The sequence below is a fragment of the Schistocerca serialis genome, chromosome 2, assembly GCF_023864345.2.
Source record: "Schistocerca serialis cubense isolate TAMUIC-IGC-003099 chromosome 2, iqSchSeri2.2, whole genome shotgun sequence".
Classification (NCBI taxonomy): domain Eukaryota; kingdom Metazoa; phylum Arthropoda; class Insecta; order Orthoptera; family Acrididae; genus Schistocerca; species Schistocerca serialis.
In genome coordinates this window covers 631,594,613-631,617,992 of record NC_064639.1, presented here as the reverse complement: position 1 = coordinate 631,617,992, position 23,380 = coordinate 631,594,613, and the positions used below count along the sequence as shown (strand labels likewise).

At 40.7% G+C, this 23,380-nt stretch overlaps 1 protein-coding gene across 2 annotated transcripts in view; it reads left to right on the top strand.

Annotated features, from left to right (window-relative positions):
- The window catches only part of LOC126457704 (uncharacterized), an 89,413-nt gene that overhangs the window by 446 nt on the left and 65,587 nt on the right, over nt 1-23,380 (top strand). The window contains exons 2-3 of one of the 2 annotated variants that reach the window (XM_050094232.1): nt 2,223-2,447; nt 4,827-5,234. In XM_050094232.1, coding sequence (XP_049950189.1) covers nt 2,223-2,447; nt 4,827-4,888 — 287 coding nt within the window. In that variant the 3' untranslated portion in view covers nt 4,889-5,234. Of the gene's footprint in view, nt 1-2,222; nt 2,448-4,826; nt 5,235-23,380 lie in introns of those variants that run through there. The other variant, XM_050094233.1, reaches the window with a different exon arrangement.

Here is a 23,380-nt window from a genome sequence, read left to right as displayed (position 1 = left end):
TGGACTAGACAAATGCTTCTTGTGACACGTGTACCTATCGTTCCATAGTACAGAGAAACAAGGAATCTAATCCGAATATCAATGTTTGCTGATAGATCGTAGTGAGTTACTACCTGATCGTTAACAAAAGAGTGTTTACTCTGTGCAATAATGATATAAATGTAAAAGAAAGGGAATAAATAAAGTTTTTCTGTAGTTAACCGTAACTGCGTATGCCAATGTCGTCTGCACGAATTTAGATTGCTGAGTAGAAAGGTCGTCATCTACAAAAAGGGGCAAAAGTTAAATTTGATAAATAGCTAATCACGAAAATGCCGGGCAAGAAAGGTAACGGGCCAGATAAATGAAATGCAATCGCGCGAGCTTAGATGTGAAAACACGTGTAACATGAACAGTGAAGACATTAATCTAGCCTGAAATAATGTTAATTATAATTTTGCAATAACTAGCAACGTTCCATAGAAGCTATGCTGTATTATATAATTCATGATAATGCTGTCTCTTTGAAAATATGTTAAATTGTGACCAGAACATGGTACAATTCTTTACTTCGCAAATGATGCCATAGAAACCGTCATTTATGGCAAATGTTATTTGCTAATGCTAATGCTACGTACACATATGCAATAAAGTCCTTTACAGAACGCAACATAAATTCGTTAACTTTCTTTGACTATCAGTTAGCCATCATACTTTTGTCAATAAAATATGAATTGCATTTGAGTCACTTCTAGTTTGATCTGATTGTATGAACAACTATAGATACTAATGCTTTTTCTAACAGTGACATTTTATTGAAAATCAATTGTAACTTTAACTGGATCGAATTTCATTTAACTATTTCTTTTACTTACGACTTTCACGGAAGCTATGGTTTGAGAGTACTACGCTCTTGATGGTTAACGACCTGGGTCTGGAAAGTCTGCTTTGAAGAATGTCTCTAAAAGTAGTTCTAAGTTCTAAGTTCTAGGGGACTGATGACCTCAGATGTTAAGTCCCCTAGTGCTCAGAGCCATTTGAACCATTTGACTTACATATATTTTGCCTTCCCACATACGTATTATAACACCATTTCGATAACAATCTCCATTTGTCATTTGCGAGCTGACACACAAGTCTCTACCACACCACAGATGTTCGCAACTCATCTGTGCCCTCTGTTCTAGAACTGTATAAGTTAGCGACAACGATGTTTTTTACTTGAATATATTCTTTACGTTAGTTTAACATAATTTTTCTTGACTCTGACAGCGTATTTACTACAACTGCGTGCATAATTATTTCTTATTTATTTATCCCGCATAATCTATATTTTGATGAAGTTTAATTAATGACAAAATTCATAAGTAGATGTAGTTACAAGAAATGGCTATAAATTCATGAAAGGAAGTAGCTGAAAAATACATGAGACATCGGGTATTACATATGACCTGCATTTGTGAGTCGTCGCTAAAGGATGTGCGCAATATGGTGTTCGCTATTCACCTTTTGTAATAAGAGCCTCCCATTATTCTGGCAAATGCAGAGAAAATATTACAATGTGAATGGTTTTCACAAGCTGTTCACAATACATACTGGTTGAGTTAGGGTTAAAGTATGTGCTCCACTTACCCAGAACTATGAATACGGTTTACAGTTTCTGCTACTGCTCAAAGGTCTTACGGCAAACGGGTTTGAGCCCACTTGTACTGGACATTTCACAAGGTTTGATCTGAACTATAACCTCTCAAAATATGCAGTACTTTTTCTTTTACACCGATTATATTGTGACCAGTAGTGGCCATGTGACACTTCCTCATCGTACCCTTGACACTATCTTTTCAAGTCTCGATTTTGTTCCATTAAGAGAGACATGTTTAGTTATATCAGCAATTAGCTACCGAAAAGAGTATCGTTTTGTGGTACAGCACGTCTTAAAACTTTCTACACAAATGCCACAAATATGCGGTAATCTCATGCTATAACTTTTCTAATATCAGTACATTGGATTTCATGTAGAATTTAGAGAGTATCAGACAACAGAGTACCATTACTAGCCAGAGGAGACACATTAGCAAGTGGCAGAGTTGTGGCACTAGTCATTTGAATTGTACTATATCTCAGTGTTGTCAAGCTAGCAGTCACATTAACATACAGCAGTATTAGAGTGCTAGATGGTAAAGTTGCACCAGCAGCCAGTAGAAAAAGTTGCAATCTGTAATAATGTTCATTGTTTTCTACAGCACTGGTCGCAGTTGCGGTGGTGCACGGACAACCAGAAGAGTCGACCACTGCCGCCATCAACAGTGAGGAACAGCCGTCCGCCACCATCCCAGCTGTGAGAACATTGGTGGCGGCGTCGTACGCGGAAGAAGACGAGGATACCATTTGTGTCCAGGCAGACAACAAGTTCTACTTGTATGCCAATTCACTGAAGCTGTATTCTTGCTACCACCTGCTACCGAAGGGTAAGTTACATCCAATAGCACCATTTGCTTTGTACAAGGCAATCACAGGCTCTTAAGTACAATACGTTGTGAAGGGTTCCAAAGTGAATGTGAGAATATGAGTTAGTTATACCATAAAAGGAAAGTGGCTACTCTTACCTCACACTTAAACGGCAAATTGTTACCTCCCCGTGAACAATGCAAGATTATGCACTTTACAAAATTGCAACCCACCGAGATCCTTCACCGAAACTATTCAGAGCATTTTCCTGCACATATTTAATCCTATTTTTCCACTTATTTGCTAGACTCTTAATAATGCTGCATTTTTTAACTTTCTGCAGTGTAGAATCTGAGTTCCATCATTTGAATTATGTTGGATAGCGCGACATGAAGTTCTCCATTGCCTTTGGTTTCAACATTTAGCGAAGAGATATTTTAATAGGCAACAGATATTCGTGCTGTGTTGTTTATTTTGTCAGTAATTTTGTTGCCTGGTTGGCACCTAGGTCTATATACAGTAAAACATTATAAAATGAAAGGCAGGGCACTCTTTTGACTGTAGCTTGGTGTACATAAACGACACTCGTTATACATTATTGAATAAATAGAAATCTCACTTAGCTGCATCATAAAGTGCTCACTATTACACACATCGAACACTGTTCTTACTACAGACTGAGTCTTGCAACATATTTAGGATCATGGACAGGTGCCGTTCATGATCATGTACAACAAAGCAACCCCCAGGCAAAAGAAAAAGGAGGTCTGAGTGTGGAAGTAGAACCATACAACGAGTTTATAGTCGTTAATGAAGTGAGGAACTTAGAAATGCCCAATTGGATCTACTAGAATGGCAGCAGTTATGTGAGAATCCAGCATTCACTGGAAGCAAGCTCAGCATAGAATGTCACCCACAGCTCCCGTGCACAACAGGTCGGAAGTACTGCCAGTATCTTGACAATTTCCGCTTCTTTAACATTTGGCCCTGCTGTTGCCAGACTTCTGTTAACATGGTGTTCAGTATGCGCTTCCAGCAAAGTCAGTGTAGATATATGTTGCCTGAAGAGACTGTCTTCAAATTGTGTGAAAGTTTTCTTGTTAATATGAGACTCATGGTCAAAGGTAATGCCAGTTATTACGTTCACCTTCGACAGCCTCATGGGGAATGGAATGCTAAAATTGTTTAGTCTAATTGCTCTAACGATCATGCCTGAAATCTCTTGACTATCTTAATACGCTTGTACTAGATGGGGAAGATCTACAGAGATCCAGAAGCGTCCAGTTAAACACTTTATGGCGAGGTTTGAGACTATGGAACTGAGACTGCTGGACTGTAATTGAATCCACGTGAAAATAAATTCACCCCTTGAATAGCAGGGGCTGACGCATCAGTAATTCATAGAAAGAAGGATTGCTCTAGGCATAAATTTTTCCAGGTATATGTTATTGGTTACAAATCTTTTTCGTCGGCCATGTTCCTTCTGTACTCATTTTGAATATAAAATATTTTTCGTCAATCCACAATGACTGATCTGTACTGGGTGGGCATGTGTGTGGCCGGGGGAATTCCGTGGTTGTGCTGCATGTGTAGAAGAGAATAACCGCTTTGTACCGCTTCACGTTGCTCATTCCAAGGTACAGCCGCAGGCCTCACCGGTCTCGTATCAGGTCGTTCACGTAGGGAAAGTTGATACGGTTACAAGGGACCGGGGTGGTCATCACTCCCCAGCTCCCAAATTCGGGATTCTCCAAGGGTTGCGAAATTGAGGCCCAGGTTTGGTGATGATTTGGCACGTTGCAGAATAGACTTGTGGCTTATTGAATGCCGTGCACTTGGGGACCAAAACCCTCCTTGAAGAAGTTGGTTCTATGACATCCAAACTCTCTCGAAATGCACCAAACTTCAGGTTTACACGGAGGGCCCACCTACCAAATATCTGTCACTAAAGATAGGATGGCGGCTGCATAGGGCGTTTGTCAGCAGTTAGGACGCCTGCTCCAGCATTGCAGTACTCATTACAACAGTCACAGCCTGTTAAAACATGTCTTCCTAAATATTTGGGTCCAGATCAGACAAGCTACTTCCCAGTCCATTGAAGGAAAACCTACTAAAAACGCATGGACGAAAAAAGATACTTTCCGTAATGGTGACGTCTAAACGAATACGAGACCCCAAGGAGCTGTCATTGGTACATGTGGAAACGACATTCTCTGTAGTGCATCTGTTACCAGAGGCCTTCCAAAATCTCACTGTTTTGCGACCATAACAGATGAACTTCATGCCATGTAAAAAGTTGATGACTTATCACTGTGTTGTCAATAGTAAATGTGAAATAGTAAATAATTCTATTAATAGTTTCTAACTCTGTTAAAATATATTTCTCCTGTTTATTGTAGTTTACGTGGTGAAACCAAAGAGTCTATGTAAACCAGTCCTGTCAGACTGTCCCAAGAACTAGTGTGTCGGCTCATCCTGGAGGAACTGATTCTTCTGGGACTGAGTGAAGACGAGATGGCTGTGCTTCTGACTGAAGACATCAACAATTTTCACGGAAAGCAGTAAATTCCTAGAGTGTAGAACTTACCTCTTTCACTAGCAACAAAAACCGGTGGAATCAACTTATATTCTTTTATGACAGTGTCTGATTGGTTCACGATATGCAATAAATCAGCTTCACAATCAGGCTAGAAACTGAGTGCAAAAATTATTATTTAAAACATGGTTTTACGTGTTTTTTTAATCTTTCTTTTAGCCTTGTAATAGTTTTATTCTGATACAATAAAACTGTACTTTCATGTCGTCAACTGTTATATTTCAATTGTAGAATGCATTTCCTAATCAGTTGCCTTTACATAAATACTGGCAAATTATAACTGCGAATTAATTGTACAAAATACACAACATCCACTCATGCTAACCTTGGACCACCCCAATGCCCGGTTCCTACCTTCACACGTTGACTGGACACGATGACACCGATGGACACAGCAGGGACTTATGACTGCCACAGTGGCTTGTCCATTCCTTGCCTTTATAACACATGAAATAGTTGAAAGCAAGAATAAATGGTGTCTTCTCTGGCTGGCCATCCTACTGCTCCTGCTCCTCACCGATGGCCAGACCTGCACTCTGGGCAACGCCATCGCCGTGCCGCTGGAACGACGCCATCTGCAGCGTTACAGAACCCCTGGTTGCCACCCGTGATAGCACCGCGGCCACATCCTGCCATCTGCAGTCGCCTCCCAAACCGCAGACGCCAGCGAAGCGCTCTGTGACCCGAACAACGCGTGCATGCCACCTGCCACACGTACACACCTGCAGTTGCGATGCCGCAGTATTTCTAGGGAACGCCGGACCGTGCCAGAAAATGGAGCGTATATAGAAGGATGTCTGCGCTGTATGAATTAGTAAAAATCTAACAAAGAGTCGTTGTATCTTCACCAGGACCCGCCCCTGCTGTTGTCAACATCCCCCATCCTTGGTAGGGAACACGGTCCAGTTTGCATTTCTCTCTTTCACACTTCACATATGTTTAAATGCTACACTTATATGACAGTTTATGAAATTAACGAAAACTTAAATACTGTTGTATTTATAACGGATGTCTGTGAACTCTTTAGCTGGTATATAAATAAATGCCATTGGACAAATACGTAACCAATCGCAGCTGCATCACAATCTTCAATTGGCTGTCTAATGCATTTTATGACAACTGTATATGAAGAAATTGTAAGTACTTTTAGTGACACATCACTGAAAGCTGACAAAACTTAAGTAGACCTTAATTACAGGCTTAGAAAATAGAAATACATATCCAACAATTAGTGACACAGTCCATGAAGATAAGAAGATACTGATTGGCTAAACACGTTCTCAGGAAGTTATGAACCATGTCGGCAGTAATGTCATTAGAGATAAAATTTGAAAAGCTATAACACAGATTATTAGTGGTTTTGATATATTTAATGTGTAAAACAGAGACGAAACCCATACAAAGAAGACAGAATTCAATGACTGTATTAAAAGTGGCGATATAAATGGAAAAATGTATTTACGAAATTAAACCCACTAGTGCGGAGCATCTCAGACTGGTAAGTACTCCTTGGATGGAGAATAAATCTCAGCTACGAGGTCTTGTGGAAAAGTAATTCCTCAAAATTTTTTATTCTGTTGTGTACATTGGCTGAAGAAATACATGTCACAGATATTATTTAGTCGATTTTTCCACTTCGCTTACTCAAACTGCATCCTTCTGCCGGTAGAGAACATCGAATTTTGATGTGCGTCAGGGCGTTGTCTGACTTAACCTCTACGATTCCTGAGAGACGAAATCACAAATTCGAAGTATTGATCCACACACAGAGCACCCTCTCCTTCACCATGGCAGTGCCAGACCAGACACGAGCGTAGCGACGTCTGCAACATGCCGACGCCTCGGGTTCTTAGACATCAATCATCGTACATTCAGCTTCGGCTTTGTTCCATCCTGTCTTCATCTGCTTCGAAAGCCGAAGGAACACCTCTGTGGACTTCACTTTATTAGCAATGAAGTGGTGCAGGCAAGCTTGCAGTAACGTCGACAATGTCAGACATTCTACAGTGACAGCATCATCATACCGGTTTCTCGTTACGTGTAATGCGCTCGTCATCAGGGCGACCATGTTGAGGAGTAAACATTTAGATGTGAAGAACAAAGATGTAGAATGTTACTATAGTTTGTTTTAATGATAAAGTTTAACAGATTTCACATGAAAAATTCGGAGCCATTATTTTGCAACAAGCCCTCATACTAACACTTGAACTGATTACTGTAATGAAAAGACATGTAAGTAAAGTTATTGTGTTGTCTTTCTGCCTAACTAACGATATTCATCAACTTTTTATTATCGAACTGATAATAATGTCATTTTGTGAAAAAAGAAAAACGAGCTCCATATCACTACTGTTACTCCTGCTGGGTAATTAACTATAGTGATGGCAAGGTTTAGACGATACAGACTGTGCCATAAAGGATGCTCAGACATGAAAATTAACAAGAATTACGATGCTTATTTCTCCTTGTCATTAACGTTCGTCAGAAGCAACAAGGGCTGAACGTAAACTCCAGTGGTCAGTAGCATAGACGAGCTGTGGAAAATGGTTTAATGAACCTGAAAGGCAACGCTCTTCAATAACTTATTTTAAATGCAAATAATTTATTCAAAAAACCTCTCTTACATCGAAAACGTTTATACTGTAGAGGATTTCAGTAGAGATAAATGGAAATATTGGTACGTCTGTCTAGCAGGAAAAGAACAGGTACTTAATGATCAAAATCGTTAATACGATACAGGATGACCAATCCGCATAACAATTTTTGCATTTGACAGCTAGTGGAAGACATGCAAACTGGTTCAGTAACTAAGGCAGGGACGATGCTGAAATGCTCGTCCAGCCACGCGAATCCACGTTTTTCGTAGTTTCTCTACAGTGGTTATTTTGACTACGCTACGTTTAGTTCCTTTTCTTTATAACATAGATTGAAGTGATGCTCAGTTTCTAATGAGCAAACCATTGATGTGACGTTCCCTCCTTGTATGTCCACAACGAAGGCCCTAGTTGGTTATAACTGCGTTTGAAATATCTGTGGGGTCACTGAAAGCTCTTTTTATCCGTTCCATAGTAATTTCCTGTGTGAAAGCTGTAAGGTGGCGTGGTCTCCTGACCTTCATTTCGTATATATTCCGTCCTCACAATCGTATTCTGCACATCAAGACGCTTCATTCGAACCCAAACGCAATAAGGTAGAGTCAATTTTGTATGAATTCATGTAAGCGATATGCAAATTTAATAAGTAAATCGCAAGTGCGCACTGAAGTTGAATAAGTCGAGGGTTGCATACACAACATGACGGCCACAGGAATTTTCGTTCTAGGGAGGCAACCGGCTCACTGGGAGGCCTGCCCCTTCATAAGGGTGGGTCAGCGCACACCCTCTTCGGCTGGAACGACCACCCACAGGAAGGACAGCTTTTGCCAGAGCGAAGGGATAACGACCCCCGCGTTTGACTTAAAAACAAGTTACGCTACATTGTGTGGGAGTGCCCAGAGGATGCATTTTTTTATGGACCGACTGCGTAATTATGGAGTTCTCACAGTAGGACAGTCTATGCCTAACGGAGGTGCTACATATTTCTGCATTGGTATACTTAAACGAAACATCATCCTCCCGCTTAAAAGAGCAATGCTGATTGGCGGAATATGTCTGACGCAAAGAGCCAGAGGAGTGAGGGAAGACAGCGAATGATATACCCTTGCAACTCTTCCAGAAAAAGGGGAGCCATTCCATTGTCGCTCTTGGAGCGGGAACACGTAATGAGAGCGAGTGCGCTCGTACATGTACGCAAAGAGCGGGAAACAAAGTCTTTCCTCAATACTTCACTGGGAGAGCACCTCTGTCGTTAGCAAATCGGAGTGATACTCTATATTGAGTCGCTCGCTATTAAGCATTGTTCACTGTGTTTGGCCACCACATTGTGCGGTGTGAACATGGACAGAGCACTAGTTAAACGCCTGTGAGTGAATACTGAGTGGCATTGCGGTGAACTGGTTATCTGACTGGTGTACCATGCCAACGGTTAGACTAGGGGTGGATAGGAGTCCTTGACTTCATCAAGGCATAGGGACAGTTTGATTGGCGAAGGTCAATCTAGATAGAAAGAGATAGTTGTGTTATTTGTCAGCAGCGAGTGACCCAGGCAGCAGTCGTCGCAGCTCACGGTATTGTGCGCTAGAGCGTATGTGAGCTCCATATGTTCTCCATAACAGTGCACTTCATTACATTTCTCACGCAACAGCCTTGACTATACCTAGAAAAGTTATTGAAGTTGTGTAGGCGCAGCTCTCACCCATTCTGCCACGTAAATAACATTCTTAAAGAAAAGGGAGAAAGAACCATTCCATACTTTGAAAAATAATAGCATTCCTACCCATAAGAGGCAATCTACAGTTCCAAAAAGAACCCGGAAATTTATTGTTTTATAAGAAAAAGTTTCATTTGATTTCTCAGAACTTTTTTGGAATAAATAATATTTTTCTTTCATTTAATGTTTTTCTTACACTAACTAGCAATACTCCAGTGCCCAAGTATTCCACTAGTTACATAAGAATATAGAATATATTTGTGTCTTTTCCTTGCAGTGGACAACTCCAGAAGATACTTGTTGGTGAATGTTTTTCAAGCAGTTCTTGTTCGTAGATTAGGAGCGTGTGTCTGACTTCTGTAGTAGTGTGAGGTGGAAATTGTTCCTTGCAGGAGCCAAGGGTACTTTTTGGATCAATCCATTGTGTAACTTGACAAAATAAAACGCACACACTCACAGAAAACGGCGACCCTGCCAGGATAGGTAAAACTGCCAGGATGGGTAAAACTGCCAGGATAGGTAAAACTGCCAGGATAGGCAAAATTGCCAGGATAGGTAAAACTGCCAGTATAGGTAAAATAGGTACGTTACCAAGATAGGAAAGTGTCATAACACGTGATATATGGTAGTTAGGTATTTCAGGTAGCAGCATTATCACTTTGAAAAAATTTTCTTTAATGTATTAAAGAGTTGTTTGCAAAGAGTATGGATTATAACAGATACAAGTAGAATTGTAGGGATAAGATCTTGTGCTATTGTGTTGGAAAATTTTGGATTTTTACGATTTTTGAGTAGCTGTTAGGGCATAGGAATTTCAGGTGATAGACACAGATGCAGGGAGATGCAGAAACATAGAGAGACGCAGTATCAAATGAGTTACAATTAAGAAATAACATTTTTCTCCTTTTGCAAGCTCACAGGTGGAGATTGGAGACTGTAGCAGAGCAGACAGAACAGCCGATAAGTCATGACGTTGTTGTTGTTGTTTCAACCAACTGGTAAGTGCTCGTACAGTTTTGTAGATAAGGTTGTGGTGTGTTGAAAGAACTTCCATGTTAACAAGAGCACAAGGGAAAAGGTTACGGGATAGACAGCAAGTAGACAGGATGGAGAAGAATCAGTCAGATAAACAGCAAATAAACGAGCTTGTTGAGAATAGGACAGGCGGTGAACCTGAGAATAGGACAGACGGTGAATCAGAGAATAGAACAGCCGGTGAGTATCAGAATCAGCAGGCTCAGTTAGATTGGGATATAATTGAGACAGATAAGACAGGTGGGAATCTAAGGGATGAGAACATCGAATTTACAGAATACGAAATTCCGTGTAGGGCACATTCTGAGCTAGAAATAGATAGCGCACGCAAGAAATGGTAAAGATTAGCAGCGAAACGAACTAAAGGAACGCGTTTGTTCGGCGCATATTCAGAGACAGAACACGCGTCAATACAGTCAATAAATCGGCAGTTAGCTGACGTCCAAAGAGAAGTAGACAGTGAGGAAGAGGGGGAACATTAAGAATACGTCGACCCTCTTGTACACATTCTAAATATGCCTCAGCAACAGGCACAGAATTTTGTGGAATTGCGAGCGCCGCGAAAGGGCATCGTAACAGACACAACTGTACCTGCAAGCACAAGACATACACAATAGAGAGGGCAGTGGGCGGAGTTGTTTGCGCCACCTAATGGTTCAGTGACATATGCAACTAGTCCTCAACAGGAAGAACAACACAGGGAGAAGGGAGGACAGCACGGATTGTTGCAGTTATCAAACTTAGAAACGCCACAGCATAGCTCAGTAAACGACGCAAATGACCGAGTAGAAAACAACAGACGAGAACGCACAGTGCAGCAGTTCAGCTGAAGGCAGTGTTACAGGACAGGACGCGATCATGGAGATGTTACAAAAAATGAACGATAGTATAACGAAACAGAACATACAGATGACGAAACAGAATCAGGGTGTTAATACACAGATGACGAAACAGGATCAGCAATTGAAACAGGATAATCAGAACTTGAGACAAGAGATAAACATACAGATTCAACATGTTAAAATCCAGATGGAAGAAGGGATCGCTAGAATTGATAGTCAGATCGCACAGATAAACAAACTCGCGAAAGCTCTAGAGAAAGAATTCAGGTACTAACACAAAGTCAGCAGCAATTACGCACTGACGTGGACAAGGTCCAATTGGACATCGTAAATGTTGACAAAAAGGTGGAACGTTTTACGAAAAAAAAACGACTCAAACAACAATAAAAATTTCGGAAGAACAAGCAATTCAAAGCAAGGTCGCAAAAGTTGCACTGAAAAAATATGATCAGCGGATCAATAAGGCAGATCTTAAAAACAAAGATCAGTTTGAAAAGCTGCGAACAGAGTTGTTACAAACTTTCGAAGAAACGATCGAGACCGATTACACGTGTAGCGAAACAACTGATACGTCAAGCATTAATTCAGTCCACGAACACGCGCCGTCTAAGAAAGTTCAAGTAGAACCGAGGCCAGACGTAATACTCACACAGAAATCGAAACAGAAAACCCTAATTAAAGTAATACATGACATACCACAGAACCAGGCACAGTATCTAGAAAAACAGGACGCATACAGTCACATGATACCAATAGAAAGACAGGCGACTGAACCAGTGAAACCATTGACACAATTTAACAGTAGCATGGGTACAGTACCGCGAATAACGAGAGTAGAGACAAACGAACAACACTTTTGTTCACCAAAGTTACGACATGATGCAATTATGAGGCAGGAAACTGAGGATATGCAGACAGGTAGTAGATTACCAGAGAATAGGCAAGATGACACAAGAAGTGGCAGATTATTTGAGTCCTGGAATTAGCCAAAAACCGGATTTATGAGTAGGTATGATACAGACCACTTCCTAACAGTTAGAAAATTTCAACATTTCAAGGAAGAAGGTTGTAGCTTGCATGCACGCACATTCATCGATCAGTTCCAAGTATGCTTGACAAACCATTGGAGCGTGGCTCACAAACTTGACTTAATTTGTGCGCACATGTCAGGAACAATAGCGGAGGTGATGCAAAAGACCGCTGCTACCTGTACGTCTTACCTACAGCTCAGAACGGCAGATATTGGTCTAAGTTGGCGCAAAACAAAATTAAATACGAGTTACTTCAGATGACACCATATGAAAACTCATGGGAGAAAAGTATGGTAAAATTCTTTGAGACAATGGACAAAAAGAATCAATGCCTAGACAAACCATACAGTAACGGAGAGTTGATACGTCTATGTAGAATGAAGTTACCGGTAAAATACCAACAGGCGACAGTAGGAAAAAATGAAAATGGCTTTGAATGACGATAAAGAACAGGGAAGAGTAACGCAATTGCATTTAAGTCAAGATGGGGATGAAATAGAGGAGGAGAAACACCCTAGATATAAGTTTGAGGAAAACCCTGACCCACTCCCACCAGAAATAATAGAAGAAATTCATCAAGAGATTAGTAATAAGATAGAGGAAATAGATGATATTTCGCTCCAGGATAGGAAAAATTTGGAAGGCATATTGAGCTCACATGCCGAGGTATTTGCACCAAAGACGGGTAGCATTAAAGATTTTCAATACAAATTTGAGGTCAAAGATCATGATCCCTTTTGTGTTCCACCTTATTCCATACCATATAGTTATCGAGAGCAAGTATTTCTTGAGATCAGAAAAATGTTGGATGATGACGTAATCGAACCAGCCAAGTCACCATATAATTCACCCTTACACATTGTGAGTAAGAAGGACGGGAGCATACGTTTGGTACTCGATTCGAGAAAAACAAATACGATCATAATTTCGGAAAAAGATAGACCGGAGAAATTGGAGGAGTTGATTCAGAAGTTTCATGGAGTACAGATCTTTTCAGCCATCGATTTGCGTTCAACTTTTTGGCAAATAGAATTGGAAACTTTATGTCGAAAATACGCGGCCTTTATTGTCTTTGGTCGTTGTTACCAATTCAAACGTTTACCATTTGATCTGAAAATTTCGTCAGCTGCCTTTATTCGCGGTATGAACTCTACACTGAATCTCGACATACTTCAGGAAATTACTTGCTATGTGGACGACGTTCTTGTGGAGGAGGCATCTTTGGCAGAACATAATAATATACTGGATAATTTCCTACAAATTGTGAAAAAACATGGGGTCACCGTTAACATTACCAAATCGCATTTTGGAAAGTCAAAAATTAAATTTTTAGGACACAACATATCTGCAGAAGGTATAACGCCAGACGAGTAGAAGATGAACGCTATTCGTAATACTCCTACTACCTACAACAAGAAAAGTTTAAGGGAATTCTTGGGGTTGATAAATTTTTACAAAACATTTATATGGATAGACACTCTTGCAGCACCTAGACAATATACGCTGACGGGAAAAAATATACCCTGGATATGAGATAAACAGGCAGAAGAAGAATTCGTAAGCTGAAGGAGGCACTGACTAATGCTCCGATTTTATCACAACCAGATTTAAGTCAGGAGTTCTGTCTAGTTACTGATAGTGCAAAGACCGGGCTGGCGACGGTATTATTTCAACAAATTGAAGTAAACGGTAAGAGAATACCTAAAACAATAGCCTTTGCAAGTAGAGTACTATCGGAAGCTGAAAAGAATTATTCTATAACGGAGTTAGAAGCTCTAGCCGCAGTATGGGCATTTCAAAAATTTCGACATTTTCTGTTTGGCTGAAAGCATTAGAGTCTTTAATCTCTTCCAAATTAACCCACGGACATTTGGCAAGATGGACGCAAGTATTACAGGAGTATAACTTTTCGATCACATACATACCAGGATATGAAAATATTCTGGCCAATGCATTGTCTCATTCACCGCAGAGAGTGGTAGAGGACCAGAAAATCAACATTGAAGATGAAGAACGAATAATCCATTATCTAAAAAACGTACTATTCGAAAATTATCACAAATGCTTTAAAATAAAAGGACGAAGAAGTGGTAGGACATAATTAGAGTAATATGATATGTATCAATTAATAATTTTTCCCACTATCAGAAATTTTTTGCATTATATAAAATTGCATTATATAAAATAAAATTATACAAAATATATTATATAAAATATATTATTTAAAATAATTATAAATATGGATAAATGATCTAAAATATATTATATAAAATAAAATTGCATTATATAAAATCAGTTTTTTTGTAAATAACAATAACAAATATATGAAAACAAAAATTGCAAATACCTCTACGCATCAGAGGGACATCGCCACCAACATCAATTGCCAGCTCCCTCAACACCAGATGCTTCGAGATAGCGACGGAGAGGGTACAGACATGTTGAGAAAGCACATTTTTTCAGTGCCTTCCTCAGAGTCGGTCTTAACTCCTTCCAAATTAACAATGTAAGTGGAGACCAGATGTGGCTTGAATTTAAAGAAATAGTTTCGAGAGCAATTGAAAAATTCGTACCAAATAAATTTACAAACGACGGTGCTGATCCCGCTTGATATATAAAACGAATTAGAACCCTGTTGCAGAAACAACGAAAACAGCATGCCAAATTTAAACGAACACAAGATTCCAAGATTGGCTATCTTTCACAGAAGCTCCTAACTATCGGGCTCTGCAGCCAACAACTCGTGCATGTTCCAGAGTTAACACCCCTACATCATCGTCTTCGACTGAAATGGGCATGTGACCATCGGCACTGGTGCAGTGGCAGAGGGTTGCATGGTCTGATGAACTGCTATACCCTTCATCATGATGGAAGTACACGGATCTGTATTCTTCGAGAGGACCAGCTTCTTGACATTTGTACTGTGGGCTGGAGAGCAGCTGTGGCGACTACATTATGCTGGGGAATATTCACATGGCATCCATGAGTTCAGTAGAGCTCGTGCAAGGCACCATGATGGTCAAGAAGAAACGACACTGGTTGCAGACCATGTACAGTCCTTCATGACGATAATGTTTTACAACAGCGGTGGCACATTTAAACAAGATAACACGCCAAGTCACAAGGCTAGCAAGATTGATGGAGTGGTTTCAGGAACGCTGTCGCGAGTTCAAGCTGAAGTGCTGGCCTACCTACTCGTAAGGTCTGAACCCAATCGAACACGTCTAGGATGCGATTGAACATTGCGTCATAGCTCACTGCCCCTATCGACAGAATTTACAAGAATTAGGTGACTTGTATGCGCAGATGTAGTTCCAACCCCGTCCAGTTACCTACAAACGCCTTACTGCTTCCATACCATGAAACATAACAATTGTTATCCATGCCAAAGTTGGACTTACCGGCTATTAGGTAGGTGGTCATAATATTCCGGTGCGATACTATAGTTTTCATGAAAAAGTTTAATGGAAGCAGTGTGATACTGTTAGATTCGTATTATGGAGTTACGCACCATTTGGAAAAAAGGTGACATTTCTCTCACGGAATACTACGCAGTCATCAAAGACTATGACACCCTTACACTTTCGTATCTGTAGCGTAGCAATCATAGAAATGTGAAAAAGGAGTGTAGGTCATGTGCAGGGAATATTTATAGACAATCATTCATTACCAAAGAAATTTTGATGCTATGTTCCTGAAATTTTTTGTGCACTGTTGTGAATATTATAACCCGAAGGTTTTTACAGAGAGGCAATCAGCAGCAGAAGTTCTTTTGCTTCCTTGACAAATAAGGGGTAACATTTTTCCATGAGGTTTATCTGCCTATAAGTGGTTGGACTGACATCTTAATAGGTAGGCTAAATTTACATCTATAACGGTATAGTTTGCAATCCTTGGCAGAGGATATCCCTGCACCACTATTAGATATTTCCTTTCCTATTCCACTTGCAAATACAGCGAGAGAGAAAAAGACCGCTTTAACCTCTAGAGGATCGTTAATATCTCGTAGCATGTTCTATGGTCGTTACGTGAGATAGGGACCTATATGTTGGTAGAAGTAGAATCCTTTTGTAGTCAGCTCCGAATATCAGTTCTCCATAGTGTTACCTGAAAAGAGCACCTCCTGGAGAGTCTGTTCCAGGGTGTAATTGCAAGACACACCTGCTTGTCACGCAGTGTGCCATGGGCAGAGGACAAGAGTCGTCATGACGCATTATGCGATCTGAAGTCGTGCTTAATCTCGTGCAACAGACGGATGCAAGGAAAGAATCCAGCTAGTCGGCTCTTGGGCGCAATTTTGGGGTCAAATTCTGGTAGCGGGGCTCACAGCGCCCTCTGGATAGCTGAATAGCGATCTAGCAATTACTCTGATTGTGCAGCGACGGAAGCTGTTATGTGTGGTGTGCGTACTGTCCGATTTTTACATGAAATATTGAGAAGATTCAGTATGATAAGTTTTTGCGTTAGACGATTGTTCCCGAGTGTATAATGATGGTTTGCCTTCTGGGACTTCACAGTGACGGCCTCTCTGTCCTCATTGCACCCGCTGCAGCTGATGTGTGAATACCTTGGAGAGGCGGCTGCAACGTCTGGCACGGCTCGTGTGGCCGTGGCTCCTGACACTCCTCCAGTCTGGTGACACTGCATTCGTCATTATCACGAGTGTGCGTAAACACTTTTTTTTTTTTTAACTGGAAACGCTGTGGTAGGGGTGCACTTGGGTTCTCAAATGTCAATCCTTACAACACAATGAATATATTTAGCATTTGCTACTTTGTAGCCGATTGACGTGCGAACCACGAGTGTTCGAGGGTGCTTGTGTATTCACACGTTACATATTTATAAAGAGTCACACCGCAACTTCTTCGTGTACCTTCAGCAACAGGGAAATTCTAGTACAGACTTGGAACACCGTTACGTCTAGCTATCGGAGGAGGAGTTATTGGAAAAGGGGAAGTAAGGAAGGAGATAAAATTGTTTCTGACATGGTTGGATTGTATGCACACTTTTGGGTGATCACATGTGCAGCTAAATCGTCTCTGTCCTGGAGATGTATTTTACTCTTAGTTATTGTAGTAGTTGTGTTATTACAATGATTTTTCATAAATATTAGCGCATATGTGGCATTATGACATTTTGTTCAAAAGTGATGGTTTTTTTATTACAATTTAGATAAGTAATTGGAGTAGTGACGTATTTTCCAAGAGTTGTGGTAGTGTGTATTGGCCTTCTTACACTTCAATCATAGTTTGCTTTCTTACCATGTATTTTTGTACACTTTTCTGAGTAGCTCTACATTTGTAGGTCGGTAGGAGGCTACTCTTCAGCACTTCAGTGGTTTTTTGATGTCCTGTCGATCTTACCACGTATGTATGGGCCTGTATACATCTTCCCCAGGCGATATACATTTGTAGATCGTTTGGAGGCAATTATTCTGTGACTTCCCCGCCAATTTCGAGTAGTATTGTGGACTAGAGCTCACAGCAAAGTGACCATATACGTGCACTCAATTTGAAATGAGAGAAAATTCGTTACAAGCTTCCTCAGTTGAGACCATACTCCAAGGTGAGTATCTCAGCTTCATTCAGTTTGTGGTAGTTGAAAAGGACAAATCTGTCTTAAACACCCTAGACTGACTGGCCATTTTTAAAAAAAATAGAAAAACATTAGCAGTTCTATTACAGGCAGTATTCTTTATGAGTAGCGTAATACATGCTCAGTCCATCGTCCTAAATCCTCTTGAAAGGTATTCCCCCTATAATTATTCATTATCAGTTCCTTCCATCTGTTCTATAGAAGGTCGTAGAATGCAGTCCCCAGTTGTATGCTTACAGGTAATACACTTATTAAAATCTTCTGTATCCATCACCAACACCTTGTTAACCGAACACATTTCCCACCAAAAGTAAAGACAGTACCTTCCACTCCAGCCAGTTTACCGCCCATTCACAAGTGAAGGTGGAAGGGGGTTTTGTGTTCATATTTGAGGCAACGGCTACACACATGATGGAAAATGTGAGGGTGGGGTTGAGGGGCTGAGGATTGTGGAGGACAACCCCCCCCCCCCAAAAAAAAAATAAAGTAAACAAATAAACAATCTATCTTACATACCTCTCTCAGCGAAAAGTGAGTTTTTTTCCCACCAATATACTGATTGGAGACATGAGGCGCGTGTGAAAGTGTGTACAGTAAGCCTGGGGGATTTCCCAAGTGGAGGAAACGTGGAAGAGTGACTGTAAACTGGACTTTGGAGGAATGACAAGAGAAATGTGTCTGTTCCAGAGGTTGGGAGAGGAGGAGTGCGAGAGGCATGGGTGGGGCTTTCTCAGTAGGGTGGATAATCCCTCGAGGTCACAATTCAACTCCAGGGGTCCATAAATAAATTAGACAAACAATTGGTTAACAGGAAGAGGAGACTGATAATTTAGCATTGTTTGTAAACTTGATCATAAATGTATGCATCATGCACAAACAAAATCGGCCAGGTTTGCCTTATCAAATTGCCAGCACCAATCCCATCTTGCAGCGATGTACCGTAGGTCTCTAGAAGAACTTATCGTTCCAAAGGATTGGAAAGGGGGCAGGTCATTCCTGTTTTCAAGAAGTGACGTCGAACAGATGTGCAGAACCTATACCTCAAACGTCGATCAGTTGTGGAATTTTGGAACACGTATTATGTTCGAGAAGTCTTCCGAAGTGAGAGTGATTTCAGATGTGCCACAGGGGAGTGTCGTAGGACCGTTGCTATTCACAATATACATAAATGATCTTGTGGAGGGCATCGGATGTTCACTGAGGCTTTTTGCGGATGATGCTGTGGTATATCGAGAGGTTGTAACATTGGAAAATTGTACTGAAATGCAGGAGGATCTGCAGCGAATTGACGTATAGTGCAGAGAATGGCAATTGAATCTCAATGCAGACAAGTGTAATGTGTTGCGAATACATAGAAAGAAAGATCCCCTATCATTTAGCTACAATATAGCAGGTCAGCAACTGGAAGCAGTTAATTCCATAAATTATCTGGGAGTAGGCATTAGGAGTGATTTAAAATGGAATGATCATATAAAGTTGATCGTCGGTGAAGCAGATGCCAGACTGAGATTCATTGGAAGAATCCTAAAGAAATGCAATCCGAAAACAAAGGAAGTAGGTTACAGTACGCTTGTTCACCCACTGCATGAATAACGCTCACCGATGTCGGATCCGTACCAGATAGGGTTGATAGAAGAGACAGAGAAGATCCAACGGTGAGTAGCGCGCTTCGTTACAGGATCGTTCCGTAATCGCGAAAGCGTTACGGAGATGATAGATAAACTCCAGTGGAAGACTCTGCAGGAAAGACGCTCAGTAGCTCGGTACGGGCTTTTATTGAAGTTTCGAGAACATACCTTCACCGAGGAGACAAGCAGTACATTGCTCCCTCCTACGTATATCTCGTGAAGAGACCATGAGGATAAAATCAGAGAGATTAGAGCCCACACAGAGGCATACCGACAATCCTTCTTTCCACGAACAATACGAGACTGGAATGGAAGGGAGAACCGATAAAGGTACTCAAGGTACCCTCCGCCACACACTATCAGCTGGCTTGCGGAGTATGGATGTAGATGTAAATGTGAATTGCTGTGTGTTTGTGGTGGTTATTGACTTAACTGTACTGGAAATGCAGAGAAAACAGAGAGGCATTGTCTCACTGCATGTTGCTAACATTAAATTTACAATGCTGCTGTTGAGGTCATCTACTGATTCAAAGCGATGAACATTTAGAAAAGCGTGTTATACTTTTGTTGCCATGTAACACATTTATTCATTGCCAATTTTGATAATGGATCATACTTACAGTGGAAAAATACCTATTGTATCAATTTCAAATGACATGCATGCTATGTAACCAGTTACGTTGTTACAGTGAGTATTTTTCCAATGTGAACGTGTTCCATCTTGGAAATGGGTAATGAACAAATCTAATGTAAGACATAAGTGTGTGTATAATGCGTTATCCCACGTACATCGATGCAGTTGACTGTTGCCAGAAAAAGATTCTGATCGAAGTGAAAACATTAATTCATGGTGTACTGGACGCTACGCGGTGCCGTGAAGGAGTCAGCCCCAGATGACTGTGGACACTTTTTTTATTTAAAGGATTATTACTATATTTATTTGAAAGAATATTTGCGCTTTACCAATGCCATTCCTTTCAGCACAATCTATGTAAGTTGTGTTGTATTTTTCTGATTCCTTTGCACAACGGTTCCAAGTAACCTCATATCGATGGACAAGTAGGTGACGCCTGTTTCAGATGCAACCAAACTACGCTGAGGCATCGTACTCGTTTTTCGGGCGTCAACCTCGCTGTCCAGATGCTGTCATTCACGATAGGCTCTGGAGCATCCGACAACCGTCTCGAGATTCGGTCCTTGGGTCACTGTTACCTGGTCTTCGTCAGCAGAACCACCCGTCAACCATCATTGTGCAACATCTCCTACCTTTTGATATCCATGTCATAAAATATGAACTGCAATCATTATAAATTTTTTACTTTACTTAACTTACACCATTCTACCTGTGTTATAAAACGATTTAAAAAATGAAGACAGTGTGTAAAGACCTATTTATTCATAAAGATTTTGTAAAACAAAAGCGTTTCAGACGAGTATAAATAGTGCACACCAGAAATATAATGCATTGAATGTCACCTATCAAATGGTTCATTTGGCTCAGCACTATGGGACTTAACAGCTGAGGTCATCAGTCCCCTAGAACTTAGAACTACTTAAACTAACCTAAAGCCGGCAATGACACCTATCCCAAGCTCGTCATACTACAACAAGGCAGCAGGAATCACGTTTCTTTTTCAGTTGCAATCATGAGCTCTTCTGAAGTGGTCGTTCTTGTGGATTACCATTATTTAAAGCACAATAAAGTGAAAAACTAAAGGAAATCATGGGGTGCCCCCGCACAATGCTATAAATATCAAACATAGTTCGGCTATGGTTTCTCGTGAGGCCTCTCTACACAAAATTTCAACGAGTTTTACAATTTTGTGTCCTGACAGCTTCCAGTTTTGGGAACTATTAGTATCATGCACTCCTCCACAGATTTTCAGCTTCCTGTTTCTCCTGCCGAAAGTTATTCATTACTGTCTAGAAAGTTGTTAAAAATAAGTGTATTACGTTAAAAATGCCGCCATGAACAATTTCATTTTGTCAGACTATTTACTAAGGAATTTCATTCAGTGTGTTACATACATGTGTAATGGACACAATGCACTTGATAAGTAGTCCGAAGAAACGTTGCTGCAAGGTCTTGAATAAGGTGTCCTCTTTATTTTTGAGTTCTTATGATGGGGAAACTGCATACAGTACACTGACATTATGTTATCATCTGGAATACACAGATACAGTCTGTAGTCAAATGATAAGGGTGATGTGTGGTGACTGATAATTTACAAGGCAGCACAGCGACTCCGCTTTTTGCTGTTCTACCTCAGAGTTATGCTTAGCATTAGGTTGCAAAGGGTTTGAAGTGTCTATCTGGTGGACATATACACCGTAGTTCTAATGGTTCAAATGGCTCTGAGCACTATGCGACTTACTTCTGAGGTCATCAGTCACCTAGAGCCTACAACTAATTAAACCTAACTAACCTAAGGACATCACACACATCCATGCCCGAGGCAGGATTTGAACCTGCGACCGTAGCGGTCGCTCGGTTCCAGACTGTATTGCCTAGAACCGCACGGCCTCTACGGCCGGCTACACCGTAGTCTCACTATCGATATCTCTGACTTTGGTCGTCTTTGGTGGCACTAGTGTTCAGTGTGTGTGTTATCTTTCCTGCACCAGTCCGAGAACAAGTGTTTTAAATTTGCATGTACGTCGTCTGTCCGTTGCATTTGCCTTGAAAATGGCGGGGTGTTCTCCCGCCGAAATATCGGCGTCGCTGAAAGTGTTACCTGCCTGAATTCCCGGAAGTTATTTCAAAGTTGTATAAGCCAGGTGAAACTCGGGTCTCACATACACAGAAAGTTTTTGTATGTACTAGGACTTTCAATTTTTCTGTCTGAGCCCTTCAGTCATCCAAATGCCAGTTTAGTATGGGTGACACCCTTTTTCCCCTTCGTGATTGTAGTGAGTCTCCGGGAAGATTCGGAGATTGTTAATGGTTTTGATCAGCGGACTTCCACATTATTTAGACCCCAATTTAAATCTGACTGTAGCCCATCACTATTGTGACGATGGTGTTGGGGAGGGTTGAGGGGAATAGTTGGCGGGATAGGAAGGGAATGGGTAGAGCTGTAGCCGTGGACTCACGAATCTCGCAGTTCCCTGCCTAAGTGTAGAGTTTTATCCGGATTTTTAACCGATGCAACCTGACGTTTGTATTTGTACAGATATGTGTTCGTGGCAAGGTAAGCCTCTTTGCTTGATTTGAAGCATTTGTGGCCATTGCAGATCTAATGAAGGTCGATGCTTATGACGTGTTGGAGGCGAGTTGTTATGTTACGCATATTCTACGCTACAGAATAATTTACTTTAAATTTTTGGATTTTCTTCTCTTAGGCATTCCTGGTTGTTCATGGACAGAGAGACTAGATGTTCCGCATTTCTAACAGCTTTGTGTTGTGAAACAGTACGCTAATTAAAACTTTCTAGAGGAGTTTGGAAACAAACACGTTTCTATCTGTCAAATGAAGTTTGCCTGAAGATGTAAAACGTCACAAAACATTTTTCTGAAATACGTTTTAATGCCAGTAGCGATTAACAGAATACTTTCAAAGTTCATTGCCAGTTGATTTGTTCCCGCTAAGCTAGAGACCAGCTCTTGACCAGTTAACAAATTTAATTAAGTACACTAGGAAGATCCTCAAAATCTTTGTTTGTATAGAACGGTGTAATAAACGATAAGAAGACCTTCAAAATCTTTGCTTCTATAGAACGGTGTAAGAAAAGATAATTTTCATGAGTTATTGCTGTTAACATTATATGAATTATAGGACGTGTCCTGTTGCCATCTCTAAGAGAAGCTTGATAAGGAGAACTGTATAGTGTAACTTTACGATTGTGTTGAATGTTTCTACTCACTGAGGTGTTCACATTCTGCTGGGAGTGTTGCTGATTGAGAAATCGAGACCCACA